The sequence below is a fragment of the Castanea sativa genome, chromosome 3 (genome assembly GCF_040712315.1).
Source record: "Castanea sativa cultivar Marrone di Chiusa Pesio chromosome 3, ASM4071231v1".
Classification (NCBI taxonomy): domain Eukaryota; kingdom Viridiplantae; phylum Streptophyta; class Magnoliopsida; order Fagales; family Fagaceae; genus Castanea; species Castanea sativa.
Genome location: NC_134015.1, coordinates 55,149,784 through 55,167,328, shown reverse-complemented (window position 1 = coordinate 55,167,328; position 17,545 = coordinate 55,149,784). Strand labels below are relative to the sequence as shown.

Sequence of the window (17,545 nt, the reverse complement as noted above, 5' to 3'; positions counted from 1 at the left end):
TATCTTTGTTGCATTGGTTAATACAACCATGATGCTAATTTCAATTGGGGAACCTAATTCAAAGCACCTAAGGAATTGTACCTAAACTGGCCCTTTATTAGCACTCAAAATTTGTCAAAATTGTTCCAGAATTCCAAAAACCAAATCCAAATAGCCCAAGTCTAGGGCCTCCAGGCTTCGGTATTATTAACCTAAATCCACTAAACTATATAAGCTAGACACTAGTGTGACGATAGAACCAAGCTCTCTCAACTCTTTCATATTGGGTACTCTTATATTCCCCCCCCCTATTAGGAATGGCAACGGGTCGGGTTCGGGCCGGATTTTTGCATACCCAGACCCGACCCGCGGGCCAAGACCCGAAACCCGGACCCGGCCCGAATAATAATCGGATTTTTTTCTCGGGGCCCAGACCCGCCCCGCCGGGCCCCGTTTAACTTATTGGGCCCAAATTTGGCCCAACCAAAAAAAAAATTTTTGAAGCCCATTAAATTTTTTTCCCTAAATTCAAGCCCATTTAACATGGCCCAAATGCCAAAATTTGCCCTGTTATATGGTAGCCAAATCATTTACCTCTATTTATATGGCACCCAAAAGTCAATTATAAATCTCCCTTGAGAACCTGATCTCCTCCTTTTCTTTTATCAAATTTCTATATTCTTATTCTTAATTTCCCCTAATTTTCATTTACTCATTCTGTCACAAAAGGGGAGAAGAATTTAGAAAGTTCTCTGCATGCATTGCAAATGATTGATATTCCAAAGGGACTCACCAAATTAGAGGAACTGCAGATTTTTTGGTATCTCCTTTTTAGTCAATAAAAAATGGCCCAAGTAAAGATTGCCCATTTTCCAATAATACAGAAACAAAGTGGTAAGTGTATCTCCTACTCTTCCTCTTCTCTTATAGATTACTCTTTTTCTCTATTTTTGAAACCCAAATTCCAAAGGGTCTGCTATTTCTTTCCCAGTATATACCCACTAGTATAATTCACAAATTTATCAAAAGAAGGGTGATCATGAAAGTGAGTAAATAATAGAAATTCAAGAATCAATAGTATTAACATGGTTACCAAAATATAAGATACTTCCATTTCCATGAAAATGAAATCAAAATTCAATTATAAATGAAATCAAAATTCAATTATAAATCTCGTAAAAACGAAACAGAATTTCCATTTCAGCCGATCATTTCTCAACTCAAAATCTCGTAAAATTTTTAAAAAAATAAAAATTTGCAGTGTGGCCGATCCAGATAATTTAATAGCACAACCTAAACAAACATCTGTGAACTATGACAGGGGAACACTGTTTAAGCAATCAACCTTCCAAGCACACTGCAATAGCCTTAGCAGCTAATTGGCAATCTATGGCAGCAACAATCTGCGGAATCCATAGTCATTCTTTGCACCTCTCTCTGTATTTACTTGCAAGAAAAAAGCAAGCAGCTGACTTCAGTAAACAGCTCAAATGCAACTCACAACCCAAGCAAAGCGAATAAATATAGTGCAATACAATCAGCCATAGTTAGTACAGCATCCTACTACCACCAAAAAAAAAAAAAAAATCAGAACCTTTGCCGTTTTCCATTTACCCAACAAACGGCTCCATTATATCTCAAAATCCAAACAAATTCCGCAATTTACTGCAGAAATTAAAGATCATTCAGATGTGGAGATCAAAATAGATATGTTTAAGCCCCAAAGTTAGCAAAGAATCCTGTTTAGAGTGGAATTAGGGAATTTTGCTTTGAACTCAAGCTTGCCTCTTAACATCTTTCTTTATTTTTTGACAGGATTTGCTCCTTAGTCAAGATTGGGCCATTACGGATGATAGCCTTCCTTTGGCACCAAATATAATATATAGACGCCCACCATCCTATCTAACATATGGATGCTGTAAGTCCCTTCCCTTTGAGGTTCCTGACAGCCCAATCCCCATAAACATGCGTCTGGAAAGATCACTAAATGAAAGCAAAAAAAAAAAAAAACGAGAGAGAGAAGGAGTAAAGAAATGAAGAGAAAGAGAGGAAGAGAAATCAGATCGAGATGGAAATGAAGGCACGTACCTAATGTTTCTGATCCAATGAACGGGTCTGAGAGAGAGAGAGAGGCTGCGAGGCGAGAGCTGCGGGCTGAGGCGAGAGGGCAGGGCTGTGCTGAGGCAAGAGGCGAGAGGGCTGACTGGCTGAGTGTGAGAGAGGCGGCTGTTTGTGTGTAGTGAGCAGAGAGTAGAGACTTAGGGTTACAACTTAGAAAATCAGAAAATATATATATATATATAGAAGGGGTATTTTAGTAATTTAACATACCGGGTATTTATCCGGGCCGGGTTTTGGGTCGGGTCTGGATTTTTTTGATAAAACCCGGACCCGACCCGGACCCGCTTCGGGTTTTTTTTTAAAAACCCATATTCGACCCTATTCTTTATCGGACCGGGTAAAACCCGGCCCATTAGGGTCGGGCTAGACCGGGTATCTGCGGGTCGGATCTAAATTGCCATCCCTACCCCCTATAAACAGGTTTTCACTTTTCTATAACAATGACACTAAAAATTATACAATTATCACATGCAAATCTGATAGCTTAACTAATTTTTCCAAAGCAAAACCTAAACTTCAAACTCTAAAATCTAAACTCATGGTATCACCAGCTAATTTTTTTTTCCTCTATAAACAGGTTTATAACACACAAATCCAATTAACAAGTGCGAATTTTGATAGCTTAGCTAGCTTTTCAAAGCAAACCCTAAACTCTAAACTCATGGTAGCAAAAGCTAATCATTTCATCAAAATAATCACAAACATCAAAATTTAAACAAAAAAGAAAAGAAAAGAAAAGATTCACAGAAATAGAAGAGTAGAATCAATCAGAAAAAGAGAGAAATTTGTACTTGTTGGATGATTTTGCGCTTGTTGTGGCTGGCGGCGATGATTATACTGAGTTTGAGGATGAAGATATTGACAAGATCTGAGATTTCATTTTTTATTATCTGCCTTTTCATCATTTCTGCTGCTGCTGCTGCTTCTTCTTCTTCTGTTGTATGATCATATCATCATCATCATCATCCTCACATGTTGTAACCTTTTCATTTGTCATGTTATAGACCCTAATAATAATATGGAGCCTGTACTGTTTGGTTCTATTTTTAATTTCTGGGCCCCACATTTCCCACTTCACCATTTCTCTTCCAACTCCACCTGGTATGGTAACCACAAAATACATTAATATCTCTGTTGTCTGAAAACAACGTTGTACTAATTATGTACTTTTTGCTTTTGCTATGGTGACCAACTAGGAATGAAAATAGACAAATATAGTACTTACTTTATTTTTTTTTTTTAATTTTTTTTGTTTTAATGAGAAAAGATTAGGAATTTCAAATTTAATTTGAAGTAATGGGAGTAATGTAGTTTAGTTTCTTACTTTCTTTTAATTTAATTACTTAGAAGTTGAACCTAGCAGATGCCAATGTGAAGCGGCTTCACCAAATCAAACATTTAGCGTGGACCCAGATGGTGATCTTGTTCTAACTAGGCGTAACAGTAAGTTCTTGTCTACAATACATTTATTTAATGTTAATGTTAGTATTATTATTAGTATTATTATTATTTTGTGAAGTCCAATGTAACGTCAAATTTGATATTGTTTACTATACAATTTAAAGCCCGTTTGTTTTACGACATTCTCAAATTGGTCTACCAAAGACATGTTAGCTATAATTGGTAACCCTTTATATTCCCAGGTGCTATAGCATTACTACACATAATAATAAGTTTCTTTCTTTTCTTTCATTTCAACCCATATTGATTTCTTTCTTTGTCTTCTTTTTATTTTTGGGTGCAATATGTACCTTTTAGCACCAAGGAAGTCAATACCGTACCGGAGGCTGTACCGGTTTGGCCACCGGTACGATATATTTCGGATACCGGTCAATACCGGTGTACCGTTTCGGGTTTACCGCTATTTTATATATATATACACACACACACACACACACATACCAAAATCTCTAGAACTATGTTTATAAACATATAATATTTCACTTATATTATAGTAAATATAAAAGTTTATTATAAAACATTATCTCAATTCAGAACAAATTATTCATAGTTTTAGACTTTAGTATCAAATAAAAGAAAAAAAAACACAATATAAAAAATAGAATGCTTAGTTGTTCATTGCATACTAAGAAAACAAATAATACTAAGAAGTTAATGTAAATAAGTTACCATTATGCCTTTACAAAAATTCAAAAAATTACAAAACTAAAAAAAAAAAAAAAAGCTTTTTTCTGTACCGGCCGGTACGCCCGGTACCGGCCGGTATTGCCCGAAATTGGCCGGTATGGCCGGTACGCGGCCGGTACGGCCGGTATTTTTTCCGGTACAATATAGAAGTGTACCGGTACCGGTGCACTGACCGGTACGGTACGTACCGGCCGGTACGGCCGGTACCGGTACGGTATCGGCCACACTGTTTAGCACTCTGTTGCTTAAATGGTTTTTGATCATTTTAGATAGGAAGAATACTATGATCTGGATATAACTAGTTGTCTTGGAAATTGGAATCAACATGTTAAAATCAAGATTCTTGATGGGTCATTTCAATTTTGTTATTTATAACATCAATTGATGGGGTAGTGAGTGTACATTTAGATATAAAGCTTTAGAGGGTTGCTTTTTATTAAGATTTTGTTCTATGTTTGTTTGATGCACTTCACTACTTATAGATCATTGAAGAAGATGATGGGGGGTAAGGAATATGCATTTATATTTCTGGTAATGGCATCCACAAGACACTGAATTAGCCTAGAGATTTATGCATCTTATTGCTATGTCTCATGACCTTTTGGTGCCCAGTTACACTGAAAAAATTGGGACTCACAAACCGCCCTCTATAGTCTCATGACCTGTGAGGATGAAACTATGTGTAATTGCTTTGTACTCCAAGAGCAATGCTCTATTCTCTCATATAATAGTCAGTTCCGTTTTATTTGAGCAGAGGAAGCATTACTCTTATAGTATTGAATAATTTTCTTTTGAAAATATTATCGATCAGTTTTGGACTAAATATGTGATATTCTTGATTCTTGATTTTAGGCAAACACTAGGACCATTTAGTAAACGAAGAACGGGGATTTTCACACCACCAACTGGGCATGGAGTCTTGTAGAGGTTTTTATTTTGTATTTTTTTATAAATTGTCTTCTTAAGTATACATGTTTAGGCACATATACACGTCTATTTCAAGTGAAATACCGGTGTATAATACTATAACGTTATCATTGTTCTGTTATCTAAACTAATGCGATATTAGATTGTTTTTAGATTTATGTAGTAAATTTTAATTAAAATCATAAAATGAATGTATTTAAAATGCAGATGATATAGACAATTTTTTTTTCTTTTGGATAGAGCAATATACACGTAAATTTTTTGATACACTTATTATTTGGAATTGATCCCCAAAAAAAATAAATTGTAAGAAATACCTACCTAATTTTTTATATTAGAATAACTACCTCAAACTTGAAAAAAATAAGATAATGACTCCCGTGGAAAAACATTAAGGAAATTGGTTCTGAAAGCTTAGAATGTCGGTTTAATAAGAATTATATAGCTCAACTAATTAATTAATTGTACTTATCGTATAAAAAAAAAATAAAGAGAGAAAAAAGTAATTGCACATAGATATTGCATGGCCCTCTCTAGGAGAGTTAATTGCTGCCACTTACACCATGCTTATTTTCCGGATGAGGAATAATTAATCCATCCAGCTTTATAAATTATTAATTCTGGCTTGTTGGGAGCTTAGCTACTATTCCGCCCCACCATAAGGCGGAACTAATTCCTTCTAATATTATTCAATTGCAATTCATTATGCAGGAAATTAACACAATGAATATGCTAAATACATGGTTGCCCAGGTTTGAGCATGCTAAAAACATGCTTGAATACTTTTCGTTGAGATATCAAAATAATGTATGGCTTTTTTTTTAAAAAAACTTTTTCTTTTAAAGATCTTTCACATATTAAATAGAGGGAGGGAGGTTTAAATCTTAAACATGTTAGATTAGTGATGATATGGATTTTTAGTGACATTGATGTACACAAAAAGCATGATATGTTAATCATATCATATGGCAGTGATTAGGTCTTATTTTTTGTTTGGGTATGAATAATATGGAACATTCAACACCTCTACAGAAAAAAGCAAGTTAAAATATATATATATATATATATATATATATATTTAAAAGCAAGTTAAATACCAATATTCCCTTCTTAGTATTATTGAGGGGGTGTGTTTCTTTTCTGTAGAATAAACCCAAGTCCAATAAATATTTGAGCCATTCAGAATAATCATTTCATTCTTAGATTTATTTACAGAAAAGTCATAATAAAAACAAATTTTGGTTCCTGTATGATAATTGAGGTGGCTACCAACTTTTGTTGAATGTTACCCATGCTGATCATTTCACGAAGCTCCAAAATTAGTCGGTTTATGTCATCTTTCGCCAGAGCAGAAAAGTGATGCCTGACCTTATGAGTATTGTGATCCAGTCGCTCTCCTGGCTAGACATTAGAACCAATGATGGTTTCATTTTACCATTTTCTTTTTTCTCTCCCTCTATAATCTTTTTAATCAAAATCATCACAGTTAGTGCAGATTTGTGGCATAATATTCACTCAAAATTTTACTTTATTTCTAAGATAAGACCATATATTGCGTGCTTTAGCCTTTAACATCACTGTAGCGTCATTATCATGTTTAAAACTCTTTTACTTCTGTCTGTGTGTTGGGGAGTGATATGATATTTCCACGCTTGTTTTTCTTACTCACTCATTGGGAAAGCCACTATGAACGGGGCTTAGCTATCTTAAGCATGAAATATCAAGGCCTGATAGTGAACAACATTAATATATTTATATATATATACACACACACACAAAATTTAACACCTTATGATATGTTTGTTAGTGATAGATAAAAAAATAATATTAGTGATAAATAATATTTAATAAACGTGAGCTCTGTATTTACCAAAAATGATCTTGACCAAATGCAGCTGCTTATAAATGGTTTAATAAGATGAGTTTTCCAATTTTTACCTTTAATTGTCCCATGATGGAAGAGACATTTACTATTCTCCCTGAATTGGATAATTCAATAAGCTGAATAATTGCTTTGCTCAGTTGCTTGATCCCATAATAGTTTGTTCTTAAACAATTCTTTGCTGTTTCATGGATGCAGGTTTACAAGCTCCTTTAGAGGTCTGAGATTTGCACCTAGAAGAATCTGCATTATCGTAAGCAATGGTAAATGATGTTGCACTCATGTTTAAAAAGTTTTAACAACTACATGTTTTTGTGGGCGCAGGTCGTCCAGTTACTCAATCCACAATTCCGGAGAGATGGTCCCAGGCCTCTTTGACTTCACCAAATGCAAATGGTATTTCATTGACCCTCCACATGTCTATTTCTTGGATATTCTAATTTCTGTTTTTATTTGTTGGGGGTGAACTAGTTTAACATGTATAACACTCACACACACACACACATTATATATGGTACATTATTAAGCCAATTAAAGTTTTAAATCAATGACATGACATTATAATAATTAGTCTCAATTATGAACTAGAGAGACACAAGAATGAAGAAATTGTAGTGATGCACAAGGCCAGCAACGATCAAATTGAACATCCATACATATGTAGGTAGTCTTGCATTTGCATGGTGGCAGTAGCAATTGAGAGTAGCATACAAATTGAAGGGATTAGGATTTAGGGGAGGGGGTTGGGAAGTTGCTGTATGCATCACAGCATGCCTGCATTTGAAGCCCAGACTTGTCTTTTCTTGTCTCTGCCTATTGTTGGTAATTTGAAATTGTTTAGGTCAAGATAATCTCTGTTTGGTTGATGAGAAAAATGTAGTGATGGGTTTATATAATTGGGTTTTTTATTTATTTAAAGAGTTATCTTCAATGAATAAAAATATTTCATTGTGTTTAATATAGGTAAGCTGTTGGTTAATTTCCTCAATTAAATTAGACTGTTTTTACTGTTATTTAATAATGTCATTGGGTTTTTAACCTTGCAAACAAACATCTATACTTATCTTGCACTGCTTCTCCATCAAGTCACTACCTCCTCTTTTACTATAAAAAACATTCTTCTGCTCCTTTTTTTAACTTTATCTTATCTGGGTTTGCTTCACCCTCAATGTTCTTTTGCTTTTGCTTTTGTTTTTTTTTTTTTTCGTTCCTACTATGTAAGTTGTTTACTTTATTTCTTTATCATTCTTTTTTAGTTTTCCAAAGATTGTTTTTTGAATACTAGTTTGATTAAAAAAACTAAATAGGTTGTCTTCGTGTTATAGATTGAACCAGATCCTGCCATCGTCTGAGCCAAGCCGAGTTAGCTGCTGATTTTGAAGGAAAAAAGGGCAAGAAGGTGAATTTTCTGTTCAAGATTACTTAGCTACAAGAACTTAGTTCAAAGATTGGAGGTTTTGGTGTTTGTATCTAAATCAACTGAATTTTTCACACAGTCATAGGTTTCTGTAGAAGGAAAGAATTGCTTTATTTAATTTCCAAAAAAACTTTGGTACTAAGATACTTCCCAATGGAGTCGTCATAATCTTCTTCTTGTTCCAACTTTGGTACTTAGAGATTTTTTTCCCTTGCAAAATCCCATATTGGTGGATTGTGAAGAAAGCAAGAAAGATGGATATAGATAGCAAATACTAGAAATCTAGTATTACTGTAAATGGAAAGTAATAATAGTTTTATGTTTCATATTATAGGAAGTATGAAGTTCTTGGTTTTTTCTTTTTTTGGTCCAGCAATTGTCATTTTCAGTGGAGAAAACTTGTTAATGTGAGTTATTTAATAAACTTTATGCGCCTGGTTCTTCGTTTAGTCAAAGGATCGACCATATCAATTCAGAAGTTTTCTGCATTTTATTATTGCAAAGAAAAAAAAAAGTAATTTGGTTGACAAACTTTATGCTCGATCGTTATATATCTCAAGCAAATATGATTGTAGGAATGAAAAATTCCTTCTGCTTTCTTTGGACTTTGTTGAAAATTCTCACATTTTTATAATATCTAATTTATAGTTATTGTTATTTGATCATTGGTGGTTCCATGTCAAGTGTGTACATTAGTAGGTGTGTTCAACAATATTTATCCTACTATAATATTAGTACATTAATTAATGAAAGAACTCACATTTGATTTTGATTTAGAAACCCTTTTTTTTTGGAATTGAAGTAATAGCTCAGTGGTGGTGGCATCTTTTGTGGTGTATGATGTAGTTTGAACTCTATCACCCCCCCCCCCCTACCATCTATCTACTAAAAATCATTATTGTTTTGGGCCTATATTAGACTCATTCAAAGCCATTAGAACCGTTATGGTGTATTTGGATTTGGGTGATTAAAATCAAAATTTCTTGTTTAGACAATCAAAAAATGTCAAGAATTTGGATTTAACAAATCCACCAAAGATTTTAAAAGTTTAAAATTTTTGAATTTGAAATTACACGTAAAATCAATAGATTTGAAATCAAGGTATTTTAAATGTATTTATTTAAAATCCATATCAAAATTAAAATCCAAGTTCCCAAATGCAATCTTAAGTTTTGAGTCTTACTTTCTAGTTGACTGATAGGAACTAGGGAGGCTAAGATGCATGCTTACTGGAGTTTTTATGTTGCTAAATACTCATAAAAGAACAAAATTTTCTATTGAAAATTTTCTAATGAGTTGCTTGTATTCCGGTTCTCATATTGAAAGCCTATTCATAAAGAGGAAAATCCTAGTTGTTGCAAGTTCCTACCTTCTCCATGTTGGTGACATTGCTTGAAGACTGTCAAGATTGAAAGCCTTAAAGGACATGTAGATAGAGAGATTTTGTACAAGTATTTTTCTGAAAATGAAAAAACTTTGGAGAACTTCCAGTTTCATGTTGGGGGCATAGCTTGAAGAGTATTTAAATTGTGACCTTGAGAGGATATGCATTCATATACAATGTTCTCTCTTTGCTATGTTTTAGAGAAGTAAAACTCTTGGAAATGGCCCCTTAGATGTGACTGTTAACTTGTGAAATCTTTTAGTCAAAATGAATTTCGTAAAAGTGAACGATTTATAAGATTACTTTAGACATCTTAAATTATTTTTAAGGAACGGATTGTCTCGTGTTTGGCACTAAAGCTAGTATGATTTAGATAAATTATTTGATCTTCTTAATGTAACAGTCTACTGCTTGCATATGAGAATGAAGTATGCCCTTCTACCAAACAAGCATGAAAGAAAAAATAATAATATTTTCTTCATTTATACTTTTATCCCCCCTACGTACGTTCTCATTCTCACATTTTTCCTTCCAGTGAAAGAGCACTCAAAAGTCTCAAAATACCAGTGTGCTTTACATTCCAGGCTTTTTTTTATAAAATTTGTAGAATACACAATTTGAATGATGAACTATGTAACCCAATGCAACATTCTTTCTAAATTGCCTAATTTGTTCCTCATTACTAGCCAACACAAGAATAAATTTCTTTGTTAATGTTTGAGAGAACTAAATGATTTTCCACCATCCTACTATTGTGAGCCTTGCTTTGATGTACTAGCCAACACAAGAATGAATTTCTTGAGACAGTTTGAGAGAACTAAATGATTTTTCCACCATCTTACTATTGAGAGCCTAGCTTTGATGTACTCCCAGGTTTCTGCATTTGAATTGTATTGGAAGTCATAATTGAGAATTGTATTTTATGGTCCTCACCACAAATTTAAAATTGTATTAAATGTATTTTATGGAAGTCATAAGTGAGACTAATGCAATATTAAAAATGTATAATGAGGACTTGCTTTATGGTGAGTGTACTAGTATAATGGGTTGTGCACATCAGGAACTCTCTTATGTAGAAAATAGATTTAAACTAGCTTGCTTAACGTAAACTCAGGTGTGGAGGTCCTTCTCTCCTTTATGGATCCCAAGTGCATCGTTATGGAGATTCTTAAGTCAATTTCTTTAGGCTAGTAGACAAGCATATCTCTCATTCATTGTCATCTCATGAATAGTTACATGTAACAGCCTGGTAGAGAAGCATATCTACAGGCAATTAGAATTTAACTTTTCTATTTGTTTCTTTTTAATGCAGGCTGTTCAATTTCTTCTGCTCTCTCGTGAACACTAAGCATTCTCATTACTCTGATAGTAAGGCTGAAGAGACAAATTTGCAACATGGCTATCCTTCCTCAAGTGAGTTGTAGTTTCGCAATGACAGATTGCACTTGTAACATTCCAATAGTATAAAACTAAAAGGAAAAGGGAGGATTTTACTATATGTTTCATAGTAATTGAGTTGCCATTCAGGGAGTGTTCTATAGAACTTAGAATACTAAGGTTTTAGCCCTTTACACTCACCAAAGCATTACATCTACTCAACCAATGAACAAGACTTTGGTTTTATGTGGATAATGACTGTACAAAGCATGCGTTCACCAAAATGCTGTTGTCATCTCGTTTAATACTTATGGAGTAATAACAACATACACACATATATGATGATAATAACTCATATCTGTGAAACACCATTTATGCATTCACTCTTGTACATTACTGTTTTTTGTTAAATGCAGCCAAAACTCATGTTATTATGTGAGTATGGAAGGAGTTTATAATACTTACTAATTAGCAAGTCAAAGGCTACTGAATAGATAAGGATGGGCACCAAGTCATGAACCTTATTATTAAAACAAGAAATTGATTATTACTCTCTTATTGGAGAAAACTCATCTATAGTATGGAATTTGAAGTAGCCTTTTAAATTATGCCATTGGTACTTATAGAAAATGGGAGGAGAATGTTAATCATATTTCATGTAATATTATTGAACCACTTGAGTGTGCCATATGCTTGGCTTTCACTTTTTATATGTTCAATGGTAATATAATAGAGACATAAATATACACCGGAGTTATTGTGGACCCCCGAAAGTTGATGTAGTTCTAGGGATGCTTAAACGTAGTAGAGACATAAGGCCCACCAAAAGATGCAAAATGACATAAGGCCATTGGTTTCTTAGAGACATTATTGTCCTATATATATATACATATTAATATACACACACCCGCACATACACGCACATTACACCTACCACATTCGTATTTGTAAATGCAAAAAACCCTTTATTGTTAAACTTGCTTGAATTGGATGAACCCTTGTTGACAGTAATATGTGTGATGGAAATTTTGTGGATTGCAGGTTAGGGAAGAGCTTTTTTGAAGATTGTAGACGAGAACAGTCAACTGGTATATGAACTACTTTCCTTTTCAACACCTGCAACTTTTTCTCATGAATTGAGTGTGATTGCATTATTTACTTCTGTGATGACACTGTGTACAACTGAAAGGAAACAACATGAGTCATTTATTTACGCATTGTTGATGGATTACGTTCATATAGGTTATTTTGAAGCACATATTTCGTATGAAACCAACATTACACTCGTGCATTCAAAATTTTATTTACTCACTTTTGACTAATGACCCAAGTATGTAAGCATCATGGTATGACATAGTTAAAAATTATTATGGATGTAATAAATATTACAATTACGTTAATTGGGTGTTTGTTAATATATTTTTGAAACACTCTACTGCTTAACTACTTTTACAACCTATCACACTGATACGCGTCTACGATAAGTGTTATGTGCTCTAAGAAATTTTAAGCATACTTGGGTATGTCTGTTCCTAACAAATCACAAATGAGAGTATATATAATAATTATTACCTCTGTAGTAACAAATCTTGGTGTAGGTAAAATTTCGTAACTATTGTGCTGCAATGGATAAAAGTTGGATGGACAAGAAGAGGGGTTCAAGGGAATATTTTGAAGGTGTAGCAAAATTCGTGGAATTTGCCTCTTTATCTGCGCGCAATGGAAAGATCTTGTGCCCTTGTGTGAAATGTGTGAATTTGATTTCAGTACTGCCAAATGTGGCACGTGATCATTGTTGGGCTTCGGGGATGCTTAACAATTACAAAGTTTGGAAATTTCATGGGGAATCGGCGGCTGCCACGACGGCTACCGTATGTGGGAGCTCTCATGTGCAAGAAACCCTAAATGAATATGGTGATTTTCGTGGGATGTTGCACGATTTATGCCCCCCGCATGAAATGGCACCTGAACCAATGGAAGAAGGTCCTACTGTGCAACATGCGGATGAAGGGATGAATGATGAGGCCAATAAGTTTTACAAGATGATAGATGATGTAGACAAACCTTTATATGAAGGCTGTACAAAATTTAGCATTTTCTCGGCCATTGTTGTGTTGTTCCAGTTGAAGACTCTGTGTGGTTGGACGAACAAGTCATTTACAATGTTGCTTCAAGTTTTGAAGGATTTACTTCCTTCAGATGCCAAGTTGCCAAAAGACCATTATGAGGCTAAGAAGATAATCCGAGACTTGGGTTTGGGTTATGAGAAGATTCATGCTTGTCCCAATGACTGCATGCTATTTTGGAAGGACAATGTTAACCTCGATGCGTGTCCTTGTTGTACCGCTTCAAGGTGGAAAACAAATGAGGCATCTGTTGCTAGTAAAAATGCTTCATCCACTAAGGGAAAGAAGAAAGCTGCAAAGATCCTACGGTGGTTCCCTTTAAAGCCAAGATTGCAACGGCTATTTCTTTCACCCGATTTGGCTAGTTCTATGAAATGGCATGTTCATGGTCGTACTGATGATGGGGTTATGCGGCATCCTGCTGACTCCGAGGCATGGAAAATGTTTGATACTAAGTATTTAGAGTTCTCGTCTGACCCTCGTAATGTCAGACTTGGATTAGCTGTAGATGGGTTCAACCCCTTTGGAATTATGAGTACTAGTCACAGTACATGGCCTGTCATGTTGGTCCCCTACAATCTCCCACCTTGGCTGTGCATGAAACGGTCATCTTTGATTCTATCAGCGGTTATTCCTGGTCCTACCTCACCAGGGCTTGCTATAGATGTGTACTTGCAACCATTAGTAGAAGAACTAAGGGAGTTATGGGATGTTGGAGTACAGGCATACGATGCATCTTCAAAAGAAATATTCCAATTGCGTGCAGCATTGATGTGGACTATAAATGATTTTCCTGCATATGCAGATTTGTCGGGTTGGAGTACCAAAGGTGGGTTGGCGTGTCCTTCTTGTGCTATGGAGACCGACTCTCGGTATTTGAAAAATGGCCATAAATACTGTTACATGGGACATAGGCGATGGTTGGATGTTGACCACAATTTCCAGGAAGAAGGTATGTTATTTGATGGATCTAATGATACACGATTGGCTCCTGTACCACCAGTCGCGTCACAGATTATTCCGGACACTGAACATTTAGTTGGACGTTGTTTGGGAAGGAAATGTCAACTTGCTTACAATAAAAGAAAGAGAGGGGAGGAAGATCAAAGTGGTTGGAAGAAGAGAAGTATATTGTTCACCTTGCCTTATTGGGAGGATCACAAGTTGCGACACAATCTTGATGTGATGCATATAGAGAAGAATGTGATGGACAATATACTTGGCACACTGTTGAACTTGAAGGATCAAACAAAGGATAATTACAAGGCACGCCTTGACTTGGCGGACATAGGGATAAGGACTGAACTTCACCTACAACGAAGAAGTGATGATAAGTATATTATACCACCCGCTTGTTTTCATATGAGTTCATCGGAGAGAGATGGTTTCTTGCAAGTTTTGAAGGATGTAACAGTGCCTGATGGGTACGCTTCCAATATCTCACGTCGTGTGAATATGAAAGAACGCAAGATTTCTGGGTTGAAGAGTCATGATAATCACATCTTGATGCAGCAACTGTTTACCATAGCATTACGCGGGTCTTTGCCATCTCATGTTACTAGGCCTTTGATAAAGTTAGCTTGCTTCTTTAGAGAAATTTGTTCCAAAACCCTTAGTGTTTCAGATATTGCGACTATTGAGGCAGACATTGCAGTGACGTTGTGTGAATTGGAAAAGATATTTCCTCCATCCTTCTTTACAGTGATGGTACATTTGGTCATGCACTTAGCTGTTGAAGCCAAGATTGGTGGTCCAGTGCACTACCGGTGGATGTATCCCATTGAGAGGTAAGACGTATGTAATATTATTGATCAACTATGAGTTTCATGTGCGCAGCTAAATAACCATGGCCAATCATTAATCTTCATATTCCTTTATAGGTACCTCGGACGCCTTAAGTCTTACGTACGAAATAGAGCTGCTCCAGAAGGATCTATTGCTGAAGGATACATCGTAGAGGAGTGCTTAACATTTTGTTCACGGTATATGGAAGGAGTTGAAACTATATTCAATCGACCGACCAGGACGATTGAGGAGTCAACAGGGGTTGTTTCAATTGTGACACTAAGCAATAGAGAGTGGACCCAAGCCCATCGCTATGTTTTATTCAATTCTGAAAACATCAACCACTTTCGTGAGTAAGTACTACATATTACAATATGAGTGCACGTCAATCCATTATACGTTAGGTCTATTAACCTTAATACAATTGCCTGCACAGGATGCACAAAAGATTGATGGAGGACGAACTCCGAAAAGGCCACCATCGTATATCCGAGGCCATTATATATAAGCACCACATGGAGAAGTTTTGTAGTTGGTTTAGGTGTCACGTACGTATGACAGTTTCAACTTCTTAAAGTAGTAACACTATGGTTACTTTTACTGATATGATTAATTTTGTTTTTATATGTTAGGTGATGTCATTAACTATTGCTGATAGGGAAAGGGAGGGAGTTAGTGATACCCTTGCTGCACTGTCCAAATGGCCATATAATTATGTAAAGCGGCTAAAGCATTATGTCATAAATGGCTTAAAATTTAGGAGTGTAAAAGATGAGGTAAACAGAAAAACGCAAAATAGTGGAGTTAGTGTCGCTACTGATGGTGGCATTACATACTATGGTGTTTTAAGTGATATAATCGAGTTGAATTATTCTGAGAATATCAAACATGTGTTATTCAAGTGTAAATGGGTTGATGACCAAAATAGGAGAGGATATAAGACTGATGAATTTGGGTTTCCTATGGTGAATTTTACACACTTCATACATGGTGGGGATGAAATGATAGATGAACCGTATGTCTTGGCATCTCAAGCTACACAAGTTTTTTATGTGGAAGACAAAAGGCAGAAGGATTGGTATGTTGTTGTCAAAACTAAAGCTAGGGATGTCTTTGATGCCGGTGTTGGTCCCCAACGTGATGAGGATGACACATATAGTTTTTCTGAGAATGTTCCGTACAATGTAAGTAGTAATGAGGTTGTGAGTGACAACCTTGGTTGGGCTCGGGATGATGTAGAGGGAATGAAAATTGATGCCTCTATTATTGCTCAAAGAGATCTTCATGAAGTGGCCAACTTAGACGATTGTGAGTTTATTGACGATGAGTCCAACAATGAAGATGCCAACGAGGACGAGTACACCGATGATGAGTAGTGTAATAGTTTAGTGGTGTATTATGTGTTTGGATGTTACAGCTATTAATGAAAATGGATGCCATCATGAATTTGTTGGAATGCCTCTGTGTCGTATTTGATTTCTTTGTTAATGAAACATTAATGTTGTTAATTCCTTAAATTTTTACTTATTATGCATCTAATTCATTTGTTATGAACTTTGATATATGTTCCTGTGGTGTTAGGGTTTCCGTTTGTTGTGGTTAAAGTGTTTGGCAAAGCTAAGCTTTTAAACTTTAATATGTGGCTTGTATATGTTGTTAGATATTAAAATGAGTTATTTTACTTTGTGTTTTTCACTTGCATTGTAAGCAATTAATTATTTTCTATAATTAACAATTTCTTTGTGTTCTAAAGTTGTTGAACGCAGGAATGGGAAGGAAACGGCCATTGAAGTTTGTTCATGTTGGCGAAGGATCGTCGCGTTTGAGACAGAGGAGGGAGGAGGAGTTGGAGGCCGGTTGTACTGCTGAGCAGGCAAGAGCCGATGCAAGTGCTGATGGGACACAACCCCCAGGTAGTGGACACGTCTTAAAATGTAACGTTTGATATTTATTACTCGACGCATCATTATGCTGTTGTTGGCTGCAGCAATGAGAAGGGATCGTGGATTAACGGTGGTTGAAGTTGGCGAAGGAAATGGACGTTCATGATAGAGCGTGCAGGAGGAGCTGGACGCCGCCTTTGCGGCTGATCAAGCAAGAGGGGATGCAAGTGATGATGATGAGACACAACCCCCAGGTAGTTTACATGTCTAGGGACAATTTGAATTTTTAGCGTACAAATTTCCTTTAATATTAATCTTAATTATTACCATGGTTTGTTTACATGGTTTTTATTATGTTCTTCAGATAACAACAATAGGCTGTCAATTGCTTCTTTTGATTTTTTGAAAATATGAACTTTGTTAATTCACTTATTGTATTCAATAATAAGTAAATTAACAAAACCAATGGGGAAAAAAAGATTAACTAATAATATAGTATGAAAATGTTCACATTTA

General features: G+C 35.4%; 2 protein-coding genes across 2 annotated transcripts; both read left to right on the top strand.

Moving 5' to 3' along the window:
• The first annotated feature begins 12,860 nt into the window (after positions 1 to 12,860).
• On the top strand, positions 12,861 to 14,620 carry LOC142629193 (uncharacterized). The gene is made up of 2 exons (XM_075803161.1): positions 12,861 to 14,487; positions 14,604 to 14,620. Exons 1-2 carry the CDS (start codon positions 12,861 to 12,863, stop codon positions 14,618 to 14,620), a joined length of 1,644 nt encoding a protein of 547 aa, XP_075659276.1.
• Positions 14,621 to 14,672: 52 nt separating this feature from the next.
• On the top strand, positions 14,673 to 17,188 carry LOC142630058 (uncharacterized). Its single transcript, XM_075804132.1, has 4 exons — positions 14,673 to 15,148; positions 15,242 to 15,499; positions 15,583 to 17,059; positions 17,134 to 17,188. Exons 1-3 carry the CDS (start codon positions 14,724 to 14,726, stop codon positions 15,719 to 15,721), a joined length of 822 nt encoding a protein of 273 aa, XP_075660247.1. The 5' UTR covers positions 14,673 to 14,723; the 3' UTR covers positions 15,722 to 17,059; positions 17,134 to 17,188.
• Positions 17,189 to 17,545: the final 357 nt, after the last annotated feature.